Here is a 19,490-nt window from a genome sequence, read left to right as displayed (position 1 = left end):
TATTAACAATGCAGACAGAATACAGTCCCTGACAATACAGAACCTAAGCGCAGAATTAAAATGTCTCAAAATTCTAAATTATTCAGATTTGCCCAGGAGTATAGACTTGGGTTTTAATGGTATATGAACCTTCTGGCAATTTCTGGCAGCTGGCATGCATATAATAAATCTCAATTGTTGAGTTTGTAAACTTGTTACAGTCTGTAATATCATCCAGAGCTGTATTCATAATTGGGCAGACTCCAGCTTTCACTAATTATTGGAATTCTAAGGAGTCAAGTGTTATATGGCAATTCTGTTGTAAGCCATACTTTACCTATTACCCTCCACCGCGCGATCACTGCAGTGGCACCCCAGATATCCAGTGCACGGAGCGAACTTTGCTCCATGCCAGATAACTGGCGATGCAGGGCGGAGGCGCGTGACATCACGCTCACGCCCCACTCGTGATGTCACGGCCACACCCCTTCAATGCAAGTCCCATAGACTTGCATTGAGGGGGCATAACCGTGACATCACGTGCCTCTGGCGCTGCACCTGACGCACTAAAGGAAGGACCCCCGCAATCAGACATCTTATCATGTATCTTTTGGATAGGAGATGAGATGTTTATGGGCGGAATACCTCTTAAGTGTCCTCCGGATGGGTTCACGTAGTTTTTTTGGTCAGTATTTGGTCCTTATTTAACTTGTATCTTTAGACAAAACTATGAGTGGGTCCAAAACACAAAAAAGGTGCCTCTCTTGATAATAGATTTTTATTTTTTTTTAATCTGCGTTGGTTCCAATACTGACCTAAATACTCCTTAAGAATCCAGTCTTAGCTGGAAGGCAGCTGTAGACCTTCCTCTTTTAGAAAGCTAGATCGAGGGATCCCTTAGCACCTACTATTCTAACCCTATATGGGAAGCTGTAATGACAGTAGTGCAAATACCAACTGCTTAACACCTTTGTGTAATTGTTGCATTGCCAGATTTGGCTTTATCAGGTTACAGAGATGGTCAATATAGTAACGGCCTAACAGGGGCAGAAGCTTGAACACGTACATATGAGTCTTTTCACTTTCAGGTTCGCTGCATAATGTGACAACGTATTTTTGGCAGGCAAAAAAAAAAACACAACATCAGAAACTTTCTCCATTTGGAAAAATGTTTCAGCCTCTTTTTAGCTTGTAGACAATGTTTTAAATATGTTTTGGACTCCAGCAAAATAATAATACAGAAAAGCGGCTTTCTGCTAAGGCAAGGGTCTCAAACTGGCAGCCCTCCAGATGTTGCAACACTTCAACTCCCAGTATGCCTGGACATGACAAAACATGTTTGCTGCAGCTAACGGCTGTCAGGAATGCAGGGAGTTGAAGTTTTACAACACCAGTTTGAGACCCCTGTGCTAAGGAGTTTTGTTTTTGTTTTATTTATAGGGGACATTTACGAAATTCTTTTGCATCAAAACAGCCCACAGCAGGTGTCAAACTGCAGCTCAGAAAGACAATCGTTGCGGGGAACCGAAGCAGGACACTGAAGTCACCATCTCTTACCTTCTGCACTGCTGCCAGTCAAGCGGAGCTCAGTAGAGATGAGCGAAGTTACAGTGATTCGATTAGTCACAAACTTCTTGGTTCGGCAGTTGCTGACTTTAGCCTAAATAAATTAGTTCAGCTTTCAGGTGCTCCGGTGGGCTGGAGAGTCTCCTAGGACTGTATCCACCTTTTCCAGCAACCGGAGCACCTCAAAGCTGAACTAATTTATGCAGGCAAAAGTCAGCAAACGCCAAGCCGCGAAGTTCGTGATGAATCGAATCACTGTAACTTCCCTCATCTCTAGAGCTCAGCTCCCTAGTGGTTCAGTCAGCAGCGGCGATCTATAGCAGAACCTCTCTGCGGCTGAGTGGGCTTTTACATCACATCCCCAAATCCCAAGGTGCAGTGGAACTTAATACTAGCAGCAGAATGAGGAATATAAGTTTTTTTGTTTGTTTTTTTTACCCTAAAACCCCTCCCTGACCAGATTTTTAAAAGAAGTTTATCATTGGACTAGCCTTTAAAGGGTTACTTTGACCATAAAATCTCTGGGCAATGGCTCCGCAACTGTAGACATACAATGGAGTCCGCCTCCTGCAACAGGTCAGATCAAGCGGTGAGCCAGGGAGTAATGTGAACTTAGGGGTGATTTACAATTCAATTTATTGGTAAAACAAAACTACAGTTTTGTTAAGTGTGCATATAGCTTTAGTTGGTATTCTCTAGTCTATACATTTTGACTGGAGGCCCTCTTTATTGATCTCATGAGGACTGTTCTAAAATGTGTTTTTCACCACCTCCTTAGGAAATAGTGCCTGTTTTATAAGCTGCGAAGTACCAAGTACAAACCTGTAGTGGTTATCCAAGAGGTCCTTAGGCTCTACTCTGTTTTCCATTGCTTTAGTATAGAGGACACTTGCATTGTGGAGGTCACCCTTCGCTTCCAGCTGCTGAGCCCAGATAACGTGCAGAATAGCAGAGCTGGTACCTATGCCTTGGCTGTAAAGGTACTCAAAGAACTGAGTAGGCTCATCCATTGTTTCTGCCTATAGAAAAGGGACAAAAGTTGTTTTCCTATCATTTAAAAACAATCTTTAATAAAACACAGGAGTGGCGACTTTCAAAATAGATGCAACCAGGGGACATAATGAGTCTCCTGCATGAAGCCAGTGCTCATGTATGTATGTAATACTGTATATACTCGAGTATAAGCCAACCCGACTGTAAGCCAAGGCCCTTCATTTCACCCCAAAAACCCAGGAAAAGTTATTGACTCAACTATAAGCCTAGGGTGGGAAATACATCATCCCCCCATCATCATCCAGACCCCCGTCATTAACACCCCCCCTCCTCTTTCATCATCACCGCCTGTCAATCCCTTCCTTCGTCATCATCCAGACCCCCCCCCCCCCCCCTTTAGTTTTCGACTAATCTCCCCTCAATGGGAAGGAAGGGTGAGCTGGTCCGGGCCATATATGCTGCAGGGACCGTCCGCTGGGGAGGGTTAGTCGTTCCGGGTCCATTTTCACCAGGAGGCCCTCTTCTCCGATCCGGGCCCAGCCCCGGACTAGTGATGTTGCCTCGACGACGACGCACAGGGACGTTCATGCACAGGGACGTCAAGGCAATGTCACTAGTCCCCGAGCGGAGAAGAGGGCCTCCCGGTGAAAATAGACAGCCCGGAACCCTCCCCACCGGACACTCCCTGCAGCATAGATGGCCTGGACCAGCTTACCCTTCCTTCCCACTGAGGGGAGGTGAGTGGAAAACTAAAATGGGGGGGGGGTCTGGATGATGACAAAGGCCGCAGTGGTCTTCAACCGATGGCTGTCCGGGCATGCTAGGAGTTGTAGTTTTGCAACATCTGGAGGTCTGCAAGTTGAAGACTACTGAGAAGGGATTGACAGGCGAAGAGTTCACTCAAGTATAAGCCGAGGGGGGCGTTTTCAGCACGAAAAATCGTGCTGAAAAACTCTTTTTATACTCTAGTATATATGGTACTTACAAATCGCAGGCAGTATTTGAGGTATCGCTCATCATTGTAGTATCTCTTGTCTCCTATGAAGCTTCGAACTAGACGTTCCAACAAACATAAAATGTTTCTTTTCTCATGAGGAGGGAGTGCCTCTTCAGCCCAAAGTAAATATCTAAAGAGATACAAGAACAGGACAGTGTTACTACTATTTTTCTGTCTGAACTGCAAGTTCACATGTTGTAACAAAATATAGAACAGAAATGCATGTATGGCAGACTCTGCTATTACCAGAGGAATTAATTAAGAATGAACAGCTATTCTGCTAATAGAGCAGGGAATTTATTTTAAGACAACCTCTGCCTACAGCTCCATACAGAGAATGTAGAAAGAGGCAGAAAAGTTATATCTAATGATGGGGATACATACAAAGAATCTTTGACTATTAAATGTGTTCTGGAAGATAAATTCCTTTGTGTGGATCCATTCAAATAGAAGAATCTGTCCCATAGGTGACTATTAGTAGCAAAAAATGAATTAAAAAGTGGATGGGGAGCTGCACACTATAAATGTATAGTTTAAAGGGGTACTCCAGTGAAAACCTTTTTTCTTTTAAAACAACTGGTGGCAGAAAGTTAAACATATTTGTAAATTACTTTTATTAAAAAATCTTAATCCTTCCAGTACTTATTAGCTGCTGAATGCTACAGAGGAAATTCCTTTCTTTTTGGAACACTGATGACATCACGAACACAGTGCTCTCTGCTGACATCTCTGTCCATTTTAGCAACCATGCATAGCAGATGTATGCTAAGGGCAGCATGGTGGCTCAGTGGTTAGCACTGCTGCCTTGCAGTGCTGGGGACTTGGGTTCAAATCCCACTAAGGACAACAATAAATAAAGCGTTATTATTATAACGTCAGCAGAGAGAGCTGTGCTCGTGATGTCATCAGAGAGCATTCCAAAAAGAAAAGAATTTCCTCTGTAGTATTCAGCAGCTAATAAGTACAGGAAGGATTAAGAGTTTTTAATAGAAGTCATTTACAAATATGTTTAACTTTCTGCCACCAGTTGATTTAAAAGAAAAAAGGTTTTCACCGGAGTACCCCTTTAACTGGGCCGAGGTGCTGACATACACTTTACCTGTAGTGCCAAAAGAAACTAGTCATAAAATTGAGAAATTCAGACCTCTAGGCACAGTTAGTATTTTGTGCTAGTGTGTGTGGGAAAAAATGAGATGGGAGATGTGGCTGGTATCTCAATATAATTACTTTATTCAAATATATTGCCAATATAGTCTGTAATAAAATTCAGTCTCTGAGCAGGGCCCTTGCCACAGAGATAATTATATATATATATCTATATATGTCAATAACTTTTCATGGGTTTTTGGGGTGAAATTAGGGGCCTCGGCTTATATTCGGGTCAGCTTATACTCGAGTATATACGGTATATCATTATCTCTGTGGCAAGGGCCCTGCTCAGAGACTGGATTTTATTAGTGACTATATTGGCATTATATTTGAATAAAGTAATTAAATTTAGATACCAGCCACATGTCCCATCTAATTTTTCCTACACACACACTAGCACAAAATACTAACTGTACCTAGAGATCTGAATTTCTCAATTTTATGACTATTAAGCGGTCGGACCTCCACAATGTGCTACTTATCCACTATCCTGTGGACAGGGGATAACTTCATTTTGGCTGCAGTACCCCTTTAATCCATCCGATAGGCGTACCTTCATTACACTACTGTGCGCTGATGCTGCAATATGGGGCTGTCATTTACATAAGGGGTGTGCATATGTGATCTCAGGCCTTGATCTGTAGCTTATCTGTACCATTTTTGTTTTGATTTTTAATAAATCACTTTTTATTTATCTTTTACTGGTAAATCAGCAATTCTTGTGTTTGGTATTTTTCTATGTTTATAGAAACATATACTACCAACGAGCGCTCCAACCAACTTTAAGATACCGCTGTCAACCCTCTAAAAGGGTTCCATTAAAGGGTTTTCTGAGCAAAAACAATTGATTGCCTATCTTCTGTTCATTGAGGACTGAACTGCAGTAACCAGGCATGGTCACTACACAACGGACCTAATCTAGCCTAGATCTGTTTTAGGTAGCCCTGCAGAAGATCTGATCGGCGGGGGTGCTGAGTGTTGGCATCCTGCCAATCACCAATTGACAGTATTGTGAGGATAGGCAGTTACCATTTTTGCTTGAAAACCCTCTTTAAATACATTTAGATGTAAAACCAGTAATCACAAGTTTCTAATATACATGATGTACAATTTACATCAGATTACGTGACTCCATGCCAATCCATATCCTGATTGATGTATTCTCGGGCAATGAAGTAGCGGGAGATTTAAATACATAACCTGCTGCAGGAGCGTGATTGCAGTTATACAAGTATGAGCTACTGTCATTTTAACAAGTCGCACAGACATCCCAAAAAAATTAAAATACAAAAAATAAACAGCATCAATAATTTGTCCAAAAATGTTTATAAAGGGCACAGTTTTGGTCTAAGCATACGCTTTTTTCAGGCATGCTTGACAAAGACTAATGCTTAGGCTGAAACTTTGCACTTTACTGGGATGCACTATGCACTTTTTTGAATCTAACATTTTAGTTTTTGTAATAAGTATTGTTGCTATCAGACCTTTTCTTGTTTTGGTGTCCTTGCTAGGATTTGGGTTAACTGCTTTGACTGACTTAGCATCGTATTGTCTCATGTTTGAGGTTTGGGTATCCATTTTTTGTACTGTTGGATCTTTTTCTTCTTCTTTTCTTTAGGTCCCACAGATATGTCAAAAGGTACGATCGGTCAGGGTCTTGATACTGAGATCACCTCAGATCTTTAGTTTTAGCCGGGTAAATCACTACACCTGGCTCGGCACTTGCAAGAGATGAGCGCCAAAGACTATATTTGAGCCGGTCTCCTGTAATCAGTCGGACTGCACACTGAGTGGCGCCCTTCCCCCAGCTATAACTAACGAATGGAGTGGGTGTCTGCCACTTTAAAATATCACTACTGACAAAGCCGGGTCCTGACAAATCCCATTGACAACAATGAGGTTCGTCGGGTGTCTGGAATTTTAGGGAAGTTGAGCGGAGAAAAAAAAAAGATCTGACATGCAGTATTTTGTTCTCCGCTCATCTCCTGTCCTTCCATGGAACTGAGCGACGGAGATTCCTTTACTGGAGCAAAACGGCAGTGTGAACAATTGCTTATATGTAGACTTGTCTCTGCACAGTGGAATGGTATTATTCATGGATATCTCTGTGTATTGAATCTATAGGCTAAAGAATAGGACTAAAGATAACGGGGAAGATTTATCAAAACCTGTCCAAAGGAAAAGTTGCCGAGTTGCCCATAGCAACCAATCAGATCGCTTCTTTCATTTTTGAAAAGGGCTCTGAAAAATGAAAGAACGATCTGATTGGTTGCTATGGGCAACTCAGCAACTTTTCCTTTAGACAGGTTTTGATAAATCTCCATCAACATGTTTAACCCCTTAAGGACTCAGGGTTTTTCCGTTTTTGCACTTTCGTTTTTTCCTCCTTACCTTTAAAAAATCATAACCCTTTCAATTTTCCACCTAAAAATCCATATTATGGCTTATTTTTTGCGTCGCCAATTCTACTTTGCAGTGACATTAGTCATTTTACCCGAAAATGCACGGCGAAACGGAAAAAAAAAATCATTGTGCGACAAAATCGAAGAAAAAACGCCATTTTGTAACTTTTGGGGGCTTCCGTTTCTACGCAGTGCATATTTCGGTAAAAATTACACCTTATCATTATTCTGTAGGTCCATACGGTTAAAATGATACCCTACTTATATAGGTTTGATTTTGTCGCACTTCTGGAAAAAATCATAACTACATGCTGGAAAATTTATACGTTTAAAAATGTCATCTTCTGACCCCTATAACTTTTTTATTTTTCCACGTACGGGGCGGTATGAGGACTCCTTTTTTGCGCCGTGATCTGAAGTTTTTATTGGTATGATTTTTGTTTTGATCTGACTTTTTGATCACTTTTTAATGTTATGAAAAGTTACCAAAATACGCTTTTTTGGACTTTGGAATTTTTTTGCGCGTACGCCATTGACCGTACGGCTTAATTAATGATATATTTTTATAGTTCGGACATTTACGCACGCGGCGATACCACATATGTTTATTTTTATTTTTTTTTACACTGTTTTATTTTTCTTATGGGAAAAGGGGGGTGATTCAAACTTTTATTAGGGAAGGGGTTAAATGACCTTTATTAACACTTTTTTTAACTTTTTTTTTTGCAGTGTTATAGGTCCCATAGGGACCTATAACACTGCACACACTGATCTCTCATCCTGATCACAGGCGTGTATTAACACGCCTGTGATCAGCATTATCGACGCTTGACTGCTCCTGCCTGGATCTCAGGCACGGAGCAGTCATTCGTCGATCGGACACCGAGGAGGCAGGTAAGAGCCCTCCCGGTGTCCGATCAGCTGTTCGGGACGCCGCGATTTCACCGCGGCGGTCCCGAACAGCCCGACTGAGCAGCCGGGATACTTTCAGTTTCACTTTAGAAGCGGCGGTCAGCTTTGACCGCCGCTTCTAAAGGGTTAATACCGCACACCGCCGCGATCGGCGATGTGTGGTATTAGCCGCGGGTCCTGGCCGTTGATTAGCGCCGGGACCCACGCGATATGATGCGGGATCGCGGCGCGATTCAAATATACGTCCTGCGTCGTTAAGGGGTTAAAGGGGTATTTCAGGAAAAGAAAAAAATATTTTATCAACTGGCCCCAGAAAGTTAAACAGATTAATAAATTACTTCTATTAAAAAAAAACGTAATCCTTCCAGTAGTTATCAGCTGCTGAAGTTGAGTTGTTCTTTTCTTTCTGACAACAGTGCTTGTCTCAGGAACTGTCCGAAGCATTAGAGGTTAGCTATGGGTATTTGCTCCTACTCTGGACAGTTCCTGAGACAAGCAGAGGTGTCAGCAGAGAGCACTGTTGTCAGACAAAAAACAAAAAAACAACTCAACTTCAGCAGCTGATAACTACTGGAAGAAAGTAATTTACAAATCTGTTTAACTTTCTGGAGCCAATTCATTCATTCATTCATATACACACACACACATACATACATACATACATACATATATATATATATATATATATAAATAAAATTTTAAAAAAAAATTTCCCTGGAATACCCCTTTAAATAAGCCTGGTTATCTATGCCATGTGACTTCATTACATGACCCATGGAAATCACTTGAATCAAACTATGTTATAATATATGACCATACATATGTAAGGCTGCATTCACACCACGTTTTTGCAATACAGTTCCCGTATACGTTTGCTAGGTGAAAACCATATGGAACCGTATTGAAAACCGTATGCCAAAAGATGCATCAGGTTGTGTCCGTTTTGCATCCTGTACGGTTTTGACAGTTTTTTTTCCCGTACCCAAAACCGTAGTCTACCGCGGTTTTTGGTCTGGGTGAAAAACTGTATTAAACCATATAAGTTTTTTTTTTTTTTTTTTTTTTTTTTTTTACATGGGAGTCAATGGGAACAGTACAGGACTGTATGTGTATACAGTTCCATCCGGTTTTCACCATATGGTTTTTGACTTTGCACAGTTTTTTTTCTTGGAATTTCAATCAAACAAGTGAAACTTTATTCAAAATGGAGTGAAAAGTTAAAAACTTATTTTTCTTAAACAGCTGCAACCGGACGCCATTTTTCAAACCGTATACGGTTTTTAACTGTATACGGGTTGAAATTTGTACACACGTTTTGATACAGTTTAGTCAGGTTTTGAGGAATCCGTTTTTCACCCTAATACGAAGACAGCTAGAGTATGTTATTATGGGAGGAACTAACATACAGCCACTCTCTGGAAAATACTGTTATATCCATGACTGACCTGTCCCATAGTTCCAGTGGATCATTTCCATTGTATCCCTCGATGTGCGCTTCAAACATTCTGTAAGACGAAAGAATAAAATAAGTCTTACATGCCTACGAAACGTCCAGGGACAAGACCCTGTGAATGTCTATGTCAGTGTTTCCCAACCAGGGTGCCTCCAGCTGCTCCAAAACTACAACTCCCAGCATGCCCGGACAGCCTTTGGCTGTCCGGGCATGCTGGGAGTTGTAGTTTTGGAGCAGCTGGAGGCACCCTGGTTGGGAAACACTGGTCTATGTAGATACATGCAGTCCCTGATACAACATATACTACAACCTGGTAGCCCACCCTCTTCATATTGTGCTATTAGAAATATCCTAAACAGTTATTAATGATGTGTCACCGTGTATATATCTCTTGCCAGAAATATGGCTCCTCCTTGATGATGCCAAATATTTAGAATTTTAGAAGAATGAATGTTGTAGAGAACAGCTGTGCCCTGTACTGGCAGTGCCCTCCCAGCAAGTGCCCAGTCAGGTAGTGTATGGGGACTCTTAACACCACACCAAGCCCCAGTATACAGCATGATTTATGGAAAAAGTGTCCCCGCAAACTTATAAGAGAAAGAATCTGTAAAACTACAAGCTCCAGCATGCCACACTAATAAGTTACCTAAAAAGACTACAAATCCCAGAATTACACATCACAGGCAATATTGTTCTACATCAGATAGTAGATCACAGGTGTGTACACGAAGGATGTGTTACAGCAGTGTTTCCCAACCAGTGTGCCTCCAGCTGTTGCAAAATCAAAACTCTCAGCATGCCCGGACAGCCTTTGGCTTGCTGGGAGTTGTAGGTTTGCAACAGCTGGAGGCACATTGGTTGGGAAACACTGTGTTACAGATTCATCGGGCTGTGGAGTCGGTAGATAAATGTTCCGACTCCGGAGATTCTTGTACTTCCCACTCAGACTCCTCTGTATTAACATGTGAATGTATTTTATACATTCCTTGAAGGAAAGAAAGGCAACATACCTGTCATTACCACAGGACTACTGGCTGGGAAGCCAACAGTCTACTGTATTGAACAGTTTGTGTGCTGATCTGCTGCTGAAGATAGGACAGTGGGAGGATCCAGGAAGGGGCATTTATTATAAAACATGATTTCCCTAGTAGAATCCCATAGTCATGTTTAAAGGGGTACTCCGCTCCTAGACATCTTATCCCCTATCCAAAAGGATAGGGGATAAGATGTCAGATCGCCGGGGTCCCGCTGCTGCAGCACCTCGCTTTCATTACTACACAGAGCGAGTTTGCTTTGTGCGTAATGACGGGCGATACAGGGGACGGAGCAGCGTGACGTCATGGCTCCGCCCCTTGTTACATCATGGCCCGCCCCCTTAATGCAAGTCTATGGCAGGGGGCATGACGACCACCATGCCCCCTCCCATAGACTTGTATTGAGGGGGCTGGCTGTGACATCACGAGGGGCGGAGCTGTGACGTAACGATGCTCCGGCCCCTGTATCGCCCGTCATTACGCACAGAGCGAACTCACTCTGTGCAGTAACGATGGCGTGGTGCCGCAGCGGTAATTCTGGGGGTCCCTTTGGATAGGGGATAAGATGTCTAGGGGCGGAGTACCCCTTTAAGCTAACAATCGAGTTTACAAGTTTTTATAGCCTTAGCTGAATGGCAGCAGTTTTTCCAATGGTTTACAGCTTCAGTCTTGAACTATTGACCCTCCATTCACTTATACAAGTGTCTCAAGTCCTGTAAAAAACATATTTAACTTAATCCCTTACCAGTGAGAGGCTAGGTTACCCATGGGTTCCCTGTAACAGCAGAACACAACACTATGGAAAGTATAAGTATTGCCACTCCTAATTGTGTGTTGTGTGCCATATAGTGAAGCACATGAAAAGCATGCTTCTTCACGGTCACTTAACGTGTTCGTTTTGCGGTTACGTGAAGCACTGCATGCATTGGTCTTTATTCTTACAGTAGAGAAGTCATTAATTATAACTTTTTGTGAATTGGGACATTTAAACTTACTTTTTTTTTATTCCAATCTAAATTTAGTAGGAGTCGGTGCATTGTTTGCCGACTCCAGGTACCCAAAATTTAGTCCGACTCCACAGCCCTGGTTGCTCCTCCACATTTCCTTATGTACCTGTCTAAGACTATAGGGGAACCTGTCAGGATAAGTTCAGTGGCCTAGGTCTATACCTGAGCCATGACTGATACCCTGGATCCTTAGAGAAGCACACACCACACTCTATACTCCACTCCTTTAGGGCTATGGGCTTTTATCTCCAAAATAGTGCAGCAGACTGCATGGAAGTGACTGGCTGAAAACAGCACCAATGTGAACAGAGCCTGGTGCAAGGAGACACTGAAGACAGCCCCAGTAAGACACACATAAACACTACATGTCCCAGAAAGTTACATCAAAATCTGTAGAAATGTAAACTCCAGCAACATAAAGCAGCTGCCTGTCAGTGCCTCAACTCTCCGCACGTTATCACGAAGAACTACCCGTCCCAGCATACCCCGCCGCGGAATGTGCAGAACTACCCGTCCCAGCATACCCCGCCGCGGAATGTGCAGAACTACCCGTCCCAGCATACCCCGCCGCGGAATCTGCAGAACTACCCGTCCCAGCATACCCCGCCGCGGAATGTGCAGAACTACCCGTCCCAGCATACCCCGCCGCGGAATGTGCAGAACTACCCGTCCCAGCATACCCCGCCGCGGAATGTGCAGAACTACCCGTCCCAGCATACCCCGCCGCGGAATCTGCAGAACTACCCGTCCCAGCATACCCCGCCGCGGAATCTGCAGAACTACCCGTCCCAGCATACCCCGCCGCGGAATCTGCAGAACTACCCGTCCCAGCATACCCCGCCGCGGAATCTGCAGAACTACCCGTCCCAGCATACCCCGCCGCGGAATCTGCAGAACTACCCGTCCCAGCATACCCCGCCGCGGAATCTGCAGAACTACCCGTCCCAGCATACCCCGCCGCGGAATCTGCAGAACTACCCGTCCCAGCATACCCCGCCGCGGAATCTGCAGAACTACCCGTCCCAGCATACCCCGCCGCGGAATCTGCAGAACTACCCGTCCCAGCATACCCCGCCGCGGAATCTGCAGAACTACCCGTCCCAGCATACCCCGCCGCGGAATGTGCAGAACTACCCGTCCCAGCATACCCCGCCGCGGAATGTGCAGAACTACCCGTCCCAGCATACCCCGCCGCGGAATGTGCAGAACTACCCGTCCCAGCATACCCCGCCGCGGAATGTGCAGAACTACCCGTCCCAGCATACCCCGCCGCGGAATGTGCAGAACTACCCGTCCCAGCATACCCCGCCGCGGAATGTGCAGAACTACCCGTCCCAGCATACCCCGCCGCGGAATCTGCAGAACTACCCGTCCCAGCATACCCCGCCGCGGAATCTGCAGAACTACCCGTCCCAGCATACCCCGCCGCGGAATCTGCAGAACTACCCGTCCCAGCATACCCCGCCGCGGAATCTGCAGAACTACCCGTCCCAGCATACCCCGCCGCGGAATCTGCAGAACTACCCGTCCCAGCATACCCCGCCGCGGAATCTGCAGAACTACCCGTCCCAGCATACCCCGCCGCGGAATCTGCAGAACTACCCGTACCAGCATATCCCGCCGCGGAATCTGCAGAGCTACATGTACCAGCATTACATATCCAAAAATATAAAATATTGCTTGTAAACTAGATGTGTGGGACTACAAGTCTCAGTATACCATATTGGATAACCTGCAGAACTACAAATCCCAGCACGCTCTACAGTGGTCTTCAACCTGCGGACCTCCAGATGTTGCAAAACTACAACTCCCAGCATGCCCGGACCGCCTACGGCTGTCCGGGCATGCTGGGAGTTGTAGTTTTGCAACATCTGGAGGTCCGCAGGTTGAAGACCACTGCTAGCATTTAAAGATGTGTATGGTTACAAGCCCTCCCATAGAGGCGCACATAGCAGTGGTAGGACACCCGAGCATCTATAACTTACTGTACACAGCTCTGCAGGTCCATGGCGGCGCTCCGGTGTCTCCGCTAGCTCTCGCCGCTCACCATAACACATCCGCCCCTTGTTCTCTCCAGAAACAAAATTCAAATTATCCGCGCAAGCGCGAGTTCAAAATGTCTCGCTACCATAGGCGAACCTCTCCAGCCAATGAAATTCAAAGTAGGGAACGACGGCAGTTTGAGATATCGCGAGAAATATGCGGAGTATGCACGTGACCTGAATCTCCACACGCCGCCGCCATATTTGTCAAGGGCAAGGGTGTTTTCTATGTACTTTCACGTTCTAAGGCACTTTAGTTCAATGACCTTTTAACTACAGTTAGAGAAAAACATCCTGGATCTCTTGAGAACACACAAAACCTATGTGTGACTAGGAATTTCTGTCACAACATTTTTACTGCCAACATTTTAACAATTGGCCTGGGTATGAACACTAAAAAGATCTTATGCAAAGGGATAGTGGAGAAATTGCCCATGGCAACCAATTAGAGTGCTTCTTTTATTTTCTTTAAAAGGCCTCTGAAAAATAAAAGCTTGAATCCAATTGGTTGCTACAGGCAACTGATTTGCTGTTCCTTTGCACAAGATTTGATAAACCTACCCCATTGTCTTGCATGACTTTCATTTTACCAAAGCAGTTTAAAACATTTAACCACTTTTTTCATATATATATTTTTTCTATTTCATTTTCCTTTTTTTCCTCCTCTCCTTCTAAGAGCCTAAACTATTTCAGTTTTTCATTTACAGGTCCATATGAGGGCTTGTTTTGTGCGGCACCAATTGTACTTTGTAATGACATCACTCATTTTAGGCTCCTTTCACACTATGAGTATTCATCCGTTATTAAACATCCGTTTTCTGTGTAAAAAGGATGTATAATAAAGGATGAAATAACGGGTACTAACGGCTGAATAATGTCTGTCAAAATAACGGGCATATTCATCCATTAAGACGCGTTATAACATCCGTCATGTATGGCCATTTTAACACCTCTGCCTACAGACTCCCACAGCCGGGACTACTACTACTCCCATCATGAAAAAGACTTGTTTCCATGATGGGAGGAGTAGTTCCCCGGCTACGAGAGTCTGCCGGTGGCTGGGGAGGCTACATTAGTGTTTGTACTACAACCCCCATCATGGAACAGACTCTGTTCCATGATGGGGGTTGTAGTACAGGGGCTGAGGGATTGATTGCACCGGGTCTCACTCCTGAGTTATTAAACAGGGGACTGGGCGGCATTCTCCACTCCCCTGCAATGTACAATGTATTTACTTTCATTTGTAAATTCCCCGCTGGGAGCCCTGAATGGCCGGTACTGAGGAGCCACTCAGGGCTCCCGGCGGGGTTTTCAAATAGAAGCGCTGCGGTGGGGAAAGATATATAGAATCTCTGGGCTCTGCGCTTCTATATATCTTGCGTTTCTAGATATATAAATGCGCTGCGGGGGGAGCATATATAAATTCACTCCGGGGGGAACATATATGGATGCGCTGCGGTGGGAACATATATAAATGCGCTGCGGGGGGCAAGATATATGTAGAAGCGCTGTGGGGGCCAGACATATACAACCCCCCCCCCTCCCCCAGTGATTCTATATATCAGTGGTCTTCAACCTGCGGATCTCCAGATGTTGCAAAACTACAACTTCCAGCATGCCCGGATATATATCTTTCCCCACCGCAGCGCTTCACTTTGAAAACCCCACCGGGAGGCCTGAATGGCTCCTCAGTACCGGCCATTCAGGGCTCCCAGCGGGGTTTTCAAATTTAGAAATGAAAGTAAATACATCGTACATCGCAGGGGAGTGGAGCATGGCACCCGCTCAACTGTTTAATAACTTCTAATCGCATTGGGTCACAGAAGTGAGACCCTGTGCGATCAATCCCTCAGCCCCTGTACTACAACCCCCATCATGGAACAGTGTCAGTGTCAGCCACCGGCAGACTTCCACAGCCGGGGAATTACTACTCCCATCATGGAAACAAGTCTGTCCCATGATGGGAGTAGTAGTAGTCCCTCAGTACTGCAGTAGTCTGCTGATGTCACCTCTTCTGAGCATGCTCAGAAGTAATAACGGATATTATAAACCAGGTGCAAACAGATGACATAAAGGCTCATCCGTTTGCCATAGACTTCAATGTTAAAAATAACGGCCGTTAATTTACCCGTTTCTTGTGACGGAAGAAAAATTTGTGCACGTGCTGTTATTTCTTCCGTCACAAATAACGTCCGTTATTCATGACGGACTATAACGGGTCATAACGGATAATCAAAAAATCCCATAGACTTGAATGGGATTGTGTAACGGCCGTTTAACAAGGCTTTTCTAATGGACGTTTGTAACGGTTCTTTTAACGGAACAACTTTATAGTGTGAAAGGGGCCTTACAACAAAATCTACAGCAAAACCAAAATAAATGTGTGGGGTGAAATTTTAAGTAATAATCCTAATTGTAATAATAAATTGCGCAATGATATGTAGTTTTTATTTAGCTCAATTTCTCATAAATCAGACTTTTTATTAAAAAAAATTCTGGGATATGATGTGTAAAAATATATATCTTCTGGTGTTTCTTTTTTTCTGTTTACATCATTCACTGTGCAGAATCAATAATGTTACACAAACATTTAGTTGGAAAATAGGATTTAAACTTTTATTTTGGAAGGATGGAAAGGGTTAATTTATATAGGGATTAACAGTATTTGTTTTTTTACTAGTTCCCCAGGGGACTTTAAAAACCATTAGATTCTTTTATTGGGGCTGATTATTAGATTTCTTTATAAATTAAATTATAAAGGCTCTATCAAAAATGATGCAAAAGTGGAGGAGTTATCCAAAGCAACCAATCAAATTGCCGCTGATATAATAAGAACTGAAATCTGATCTGTTTCTATGGGCAAATGCACCAATTTCCTTTTGCACCTGGTTTTTGATAAAGCAAACTAGTTCATTGAGGCTGAATCCCTCTGTGACCATCACTAGATGTGATGGTCACCATACTGGTTAATGCTCAACTTTTTTAAACTCGATAATGAGAAGTTTTTCTAGAGCAGTGTTTCCCAACCAGTGTGCCTCCAGCTTTTGCATAACTACAACTCCCAGCATGGCCAACTGATTACTAAAACAAGCATGGAGCAAAGCATGTGGTTGAGCACTTTTCTCACTGCTCTCTGTTCTGACGATTGGGAAAATTCCATAGACTATAGTTTGTGTGAGAGAATAAAACAAGAGACCGGAGGGGGTGCCTTGTGTGATATCATTTAGGGGGAAGAGGGAAAGGAGAAAGGTGAGGGGCTTGCAGGCCCCTTAGGCTAAGTCTCCACTTGGTTTTTTGCACTGCGTTTTTAGGGATTAAAAAAACGCCTGAAAAATCATCATGCGTTTTTTCTTGCATTTTTTCCGGCGTTTTTTTCACTTGTGTGTGTCACGATCACACCCTATCGGTCCAGCCAAGACATTAGAGAGAGTGTGATGGTGCAAGGGTTAAAGCCACCAAACCTCTGGGTATCCACTACTAGTCCCAGCAAGTCACCAAATTAACCCTTAGATAAACGTGTTTTACCAGAGCCTCCTTCAGAAAGGTGAGCTCATATATTTAGAGATCAAAGACCAGAGTTGATTAATTAAACATTTAATCTGATAAAAGGTATCACAGTGCTATATATGTAAAAATAAACAAATGACATACAGGTACAAAAATATATAAAAGAGTTTAGCAAGGCAAGTTCAGAAAACAAAAGATGAAGTTCTTACAGCATAATGGTATAGCAGTCCTTCAGTGAGAGTGCTGTTCTTAGGATGGTCTTGTCAGCTTGTTGCACAGCCTTGAACATGCTGAGTCTAGCATTGTTAAATATTATATATCTGCCTTTTTGGAGGGAGACTCCATTCCCCCCTCCCCTCTGATCCCACCAGGGGGGCATCTCTGTTGCTTCAAAGGACCTCTGACTTCAAAGGAGATACAAACAGCCAGGCCCCCAATAAAATGCAATACACAAATGGACACACCGTCCGAATGACCTCTCACCCATGTCCTGGACAATCCATCACACACAGTCATAACTTATAATACACATATAGGATTTTAATAATCAGGCCTTGAGCCTGACAGTGTGGAAATTGCACCTTGGCGGTTTTTTTTTGGTACCCAAAATTTCTTGGGTACCAAAAAAAAAAAAAAAGGATGCAGCAGTGATGGAATTTTTTTTATTAAACGCAATGTATATATTTTATAACCCAATTTTTATTATTTTTTAATAAAGTGTGTGTTTCACTTTTTTTTTTAAATACATTTTTACAATTTTTTATGTAGTACTACTACTCCCAGCATGGAACAGACTGTTCCATGCTGGGAGTGATAGTACCTGTACTATAGACATATCACCCCGGGTGTCAGTCCTGACACCCGATGCGATCGTCCATAATATAGCAGAGAAGCGAGCGGGTCTATACATCGCTCGCCTCTCTGCACTATATTCCGGCCACTGATGTCAACAGAAATTCATATTTCCCACCCAGAGCTGTGATTGGCAGGATGGTTGCAGCCAATCACAGCTCTGAGGAAAAGATGAATGAATGAGTGGCCGGCCCGGAGTATAGTGCAGAGCAGGGATGTGAGCGATGTATACAGCCGCTCTGCATCTCTGCTATAGACAGAACGATCACAGAGGGTGTCAGTAGTGACATCCACTGTGATGTGTCCTTAAGCAGGCACTACTACTCCCAACATGGAGTACACTCTGCACCATGCTGGGTGCTGTAGAACCTGTATTAATAGACAGTTCGAAGCAAGTTTAACTTTTGACACCCGCTGCAATCTGTCAATTAATGCAGGTACTACAGCTCCCAGCATGAGGCAGAGTGTGCTCCATGTTGGGAGTAGTATTACCTGCTGTTATGGAAAGATCACAGCGGGTATCACTTCTGACAGCCGCTGTGATCGTCCTGTATAATGTATAGATGTAGCAGCCGCTCTCCTATGGTCCCCTGCACGGCTGTATATATACACATATTCCTATTTCTCACAGAGAGCTGTGATTGGCTGGAACCATCTGGCCAATCACAGCTCTGTGGGAAATATGAATAAGTGTAAATATACGTCAGTGCAGGGAACCATAGAAGAGCGGCTGCCGCATCTATATATTATACAGAAAGATCGCAGCGGGCGATCTGTCTATTAGTACAGGTACTACTACTCCCATCATGGAACAGTGTGTTCCATGCTGGGAGTAGTAGTACTAACTAAAAAAAATATGTAAAAAATAAAGCAAAAAAGTGAAAAACACACACACAATACATTTTTATAATTGTCGGCTACATTTTTATTTCCCCGCACACATAAATTGATCCCTGTTTAAAAAGTAATATTTTTTTTTCAATAATATGCATTTCGTTAGATACAATTTTTTCCTTCACTACTGAAAACATTTGAAAAAATTTTTTTAATGGTACCCTACGAAATTTTATTAAAAACAGCTATCTACATCACTTTTTTGGATCGCTAAAGTCCAAAAAAGATTGAAAACTGCCTGCAAAAACGCCAAAGTTAAAATCCACATAGCGTTTTTCTTGGCGTTTTCTCACTCCCATAGACTTCTATTGGAGCAAACAATTTTGACAAAAAACGCCGGTTTGAGGGAACTACAGCGTTTTATTCAAAATGCCAAAGAGCGGAAAAAAACGCAGAAAAAGGGAAAAAACGCCAAAAGGATTAAAAAAACGCAAAGTGGAATTCGAAATTTGCGATTTCTCATTGATTTACAGCTAACATCTGGACGCAACGTTTTTCTTTTCGTTTTGCAAAAAAATAAAACAAGTGGAGACTTAGCCTTAGGTAGTAGCTGCTCACCTTGGAGCAAGTGTTAAACTTGCATATCAACCCACATATGGAGTTATAAAGTAGCTGGATCCGCTGCTAAGCCTGAGGTTACAGGTGAGGTAGAACCATCTCCTGGAGAAAGCAGGTAATAGTGGAAGAGCAAAAGAACCTCCAA

The 19,490-nt window shown here is 43.4% G+C and overlaps 2 protein-coding genes across 7 annotated transcripts in view; one reads left to right on the top strand and one right to left on the bottom strand.

The window, feature by feature from the left end:
* The window catches only part of BUB1 (BUB1 mitotic checkpoint serine/threonine kinase), a 63,602-nt gene extending 49,942 nt beyond the window's left edge, over positions 1–13,660 (bottom strand). For both annotated transcript variants that reach the window (XM_056567222.1, XM_056567221.1), the window contains exons 1-4: positions 13,478–13,660; positions 9,444–9,503; positions 3,524–3,665; positions 2,368–2,564 (exon numbers count right to left, since the gene is read on the bottom strand). In XM_056567222.1, the coding sequence (XP_056423197.1) occupies positions 2,368–2,564; positions 3,524–3,665; positions 9,444–9,503; positions 13,478–13,500 (422 nt within the window). In that variant the 5' untranslated portion in view covers positions 13,501–13,660. The remainder of the gene's footprint in view (positions 1–2,367; positions 2,565–3,523; positions 3,666–9,443; positions 9,504–13,477) is intronic.
* Positions 1–19,490, top strand: part of ACOXL (acyl-CoA oxidase like) — a 555,195-nt gene that overhangs the window by 110,451 nt on the left and 425,254 nt on the right. The gene's annotated exons all lie outside the window — the stretch shown is intronic.

The sequence above is a fragment of the Hyla sarda genome, chromosome 3, assembly GCF_029499605.1.
Source record: "Hyla sarda isolate aHylSar1 chromosome 3, aHylSar1.hap1, whole genome shotgun sequence".
Lineage (NCBI taxonomy): Eukaryota > Metazoa > Chordata > Amphibia > Anura > Hylidae > Hyla > Hyla sarda.
Note: the sequence above shows the minus strand (reverse complement) of the source record. Positions and strands in the feature narration are given on the sequence as shown.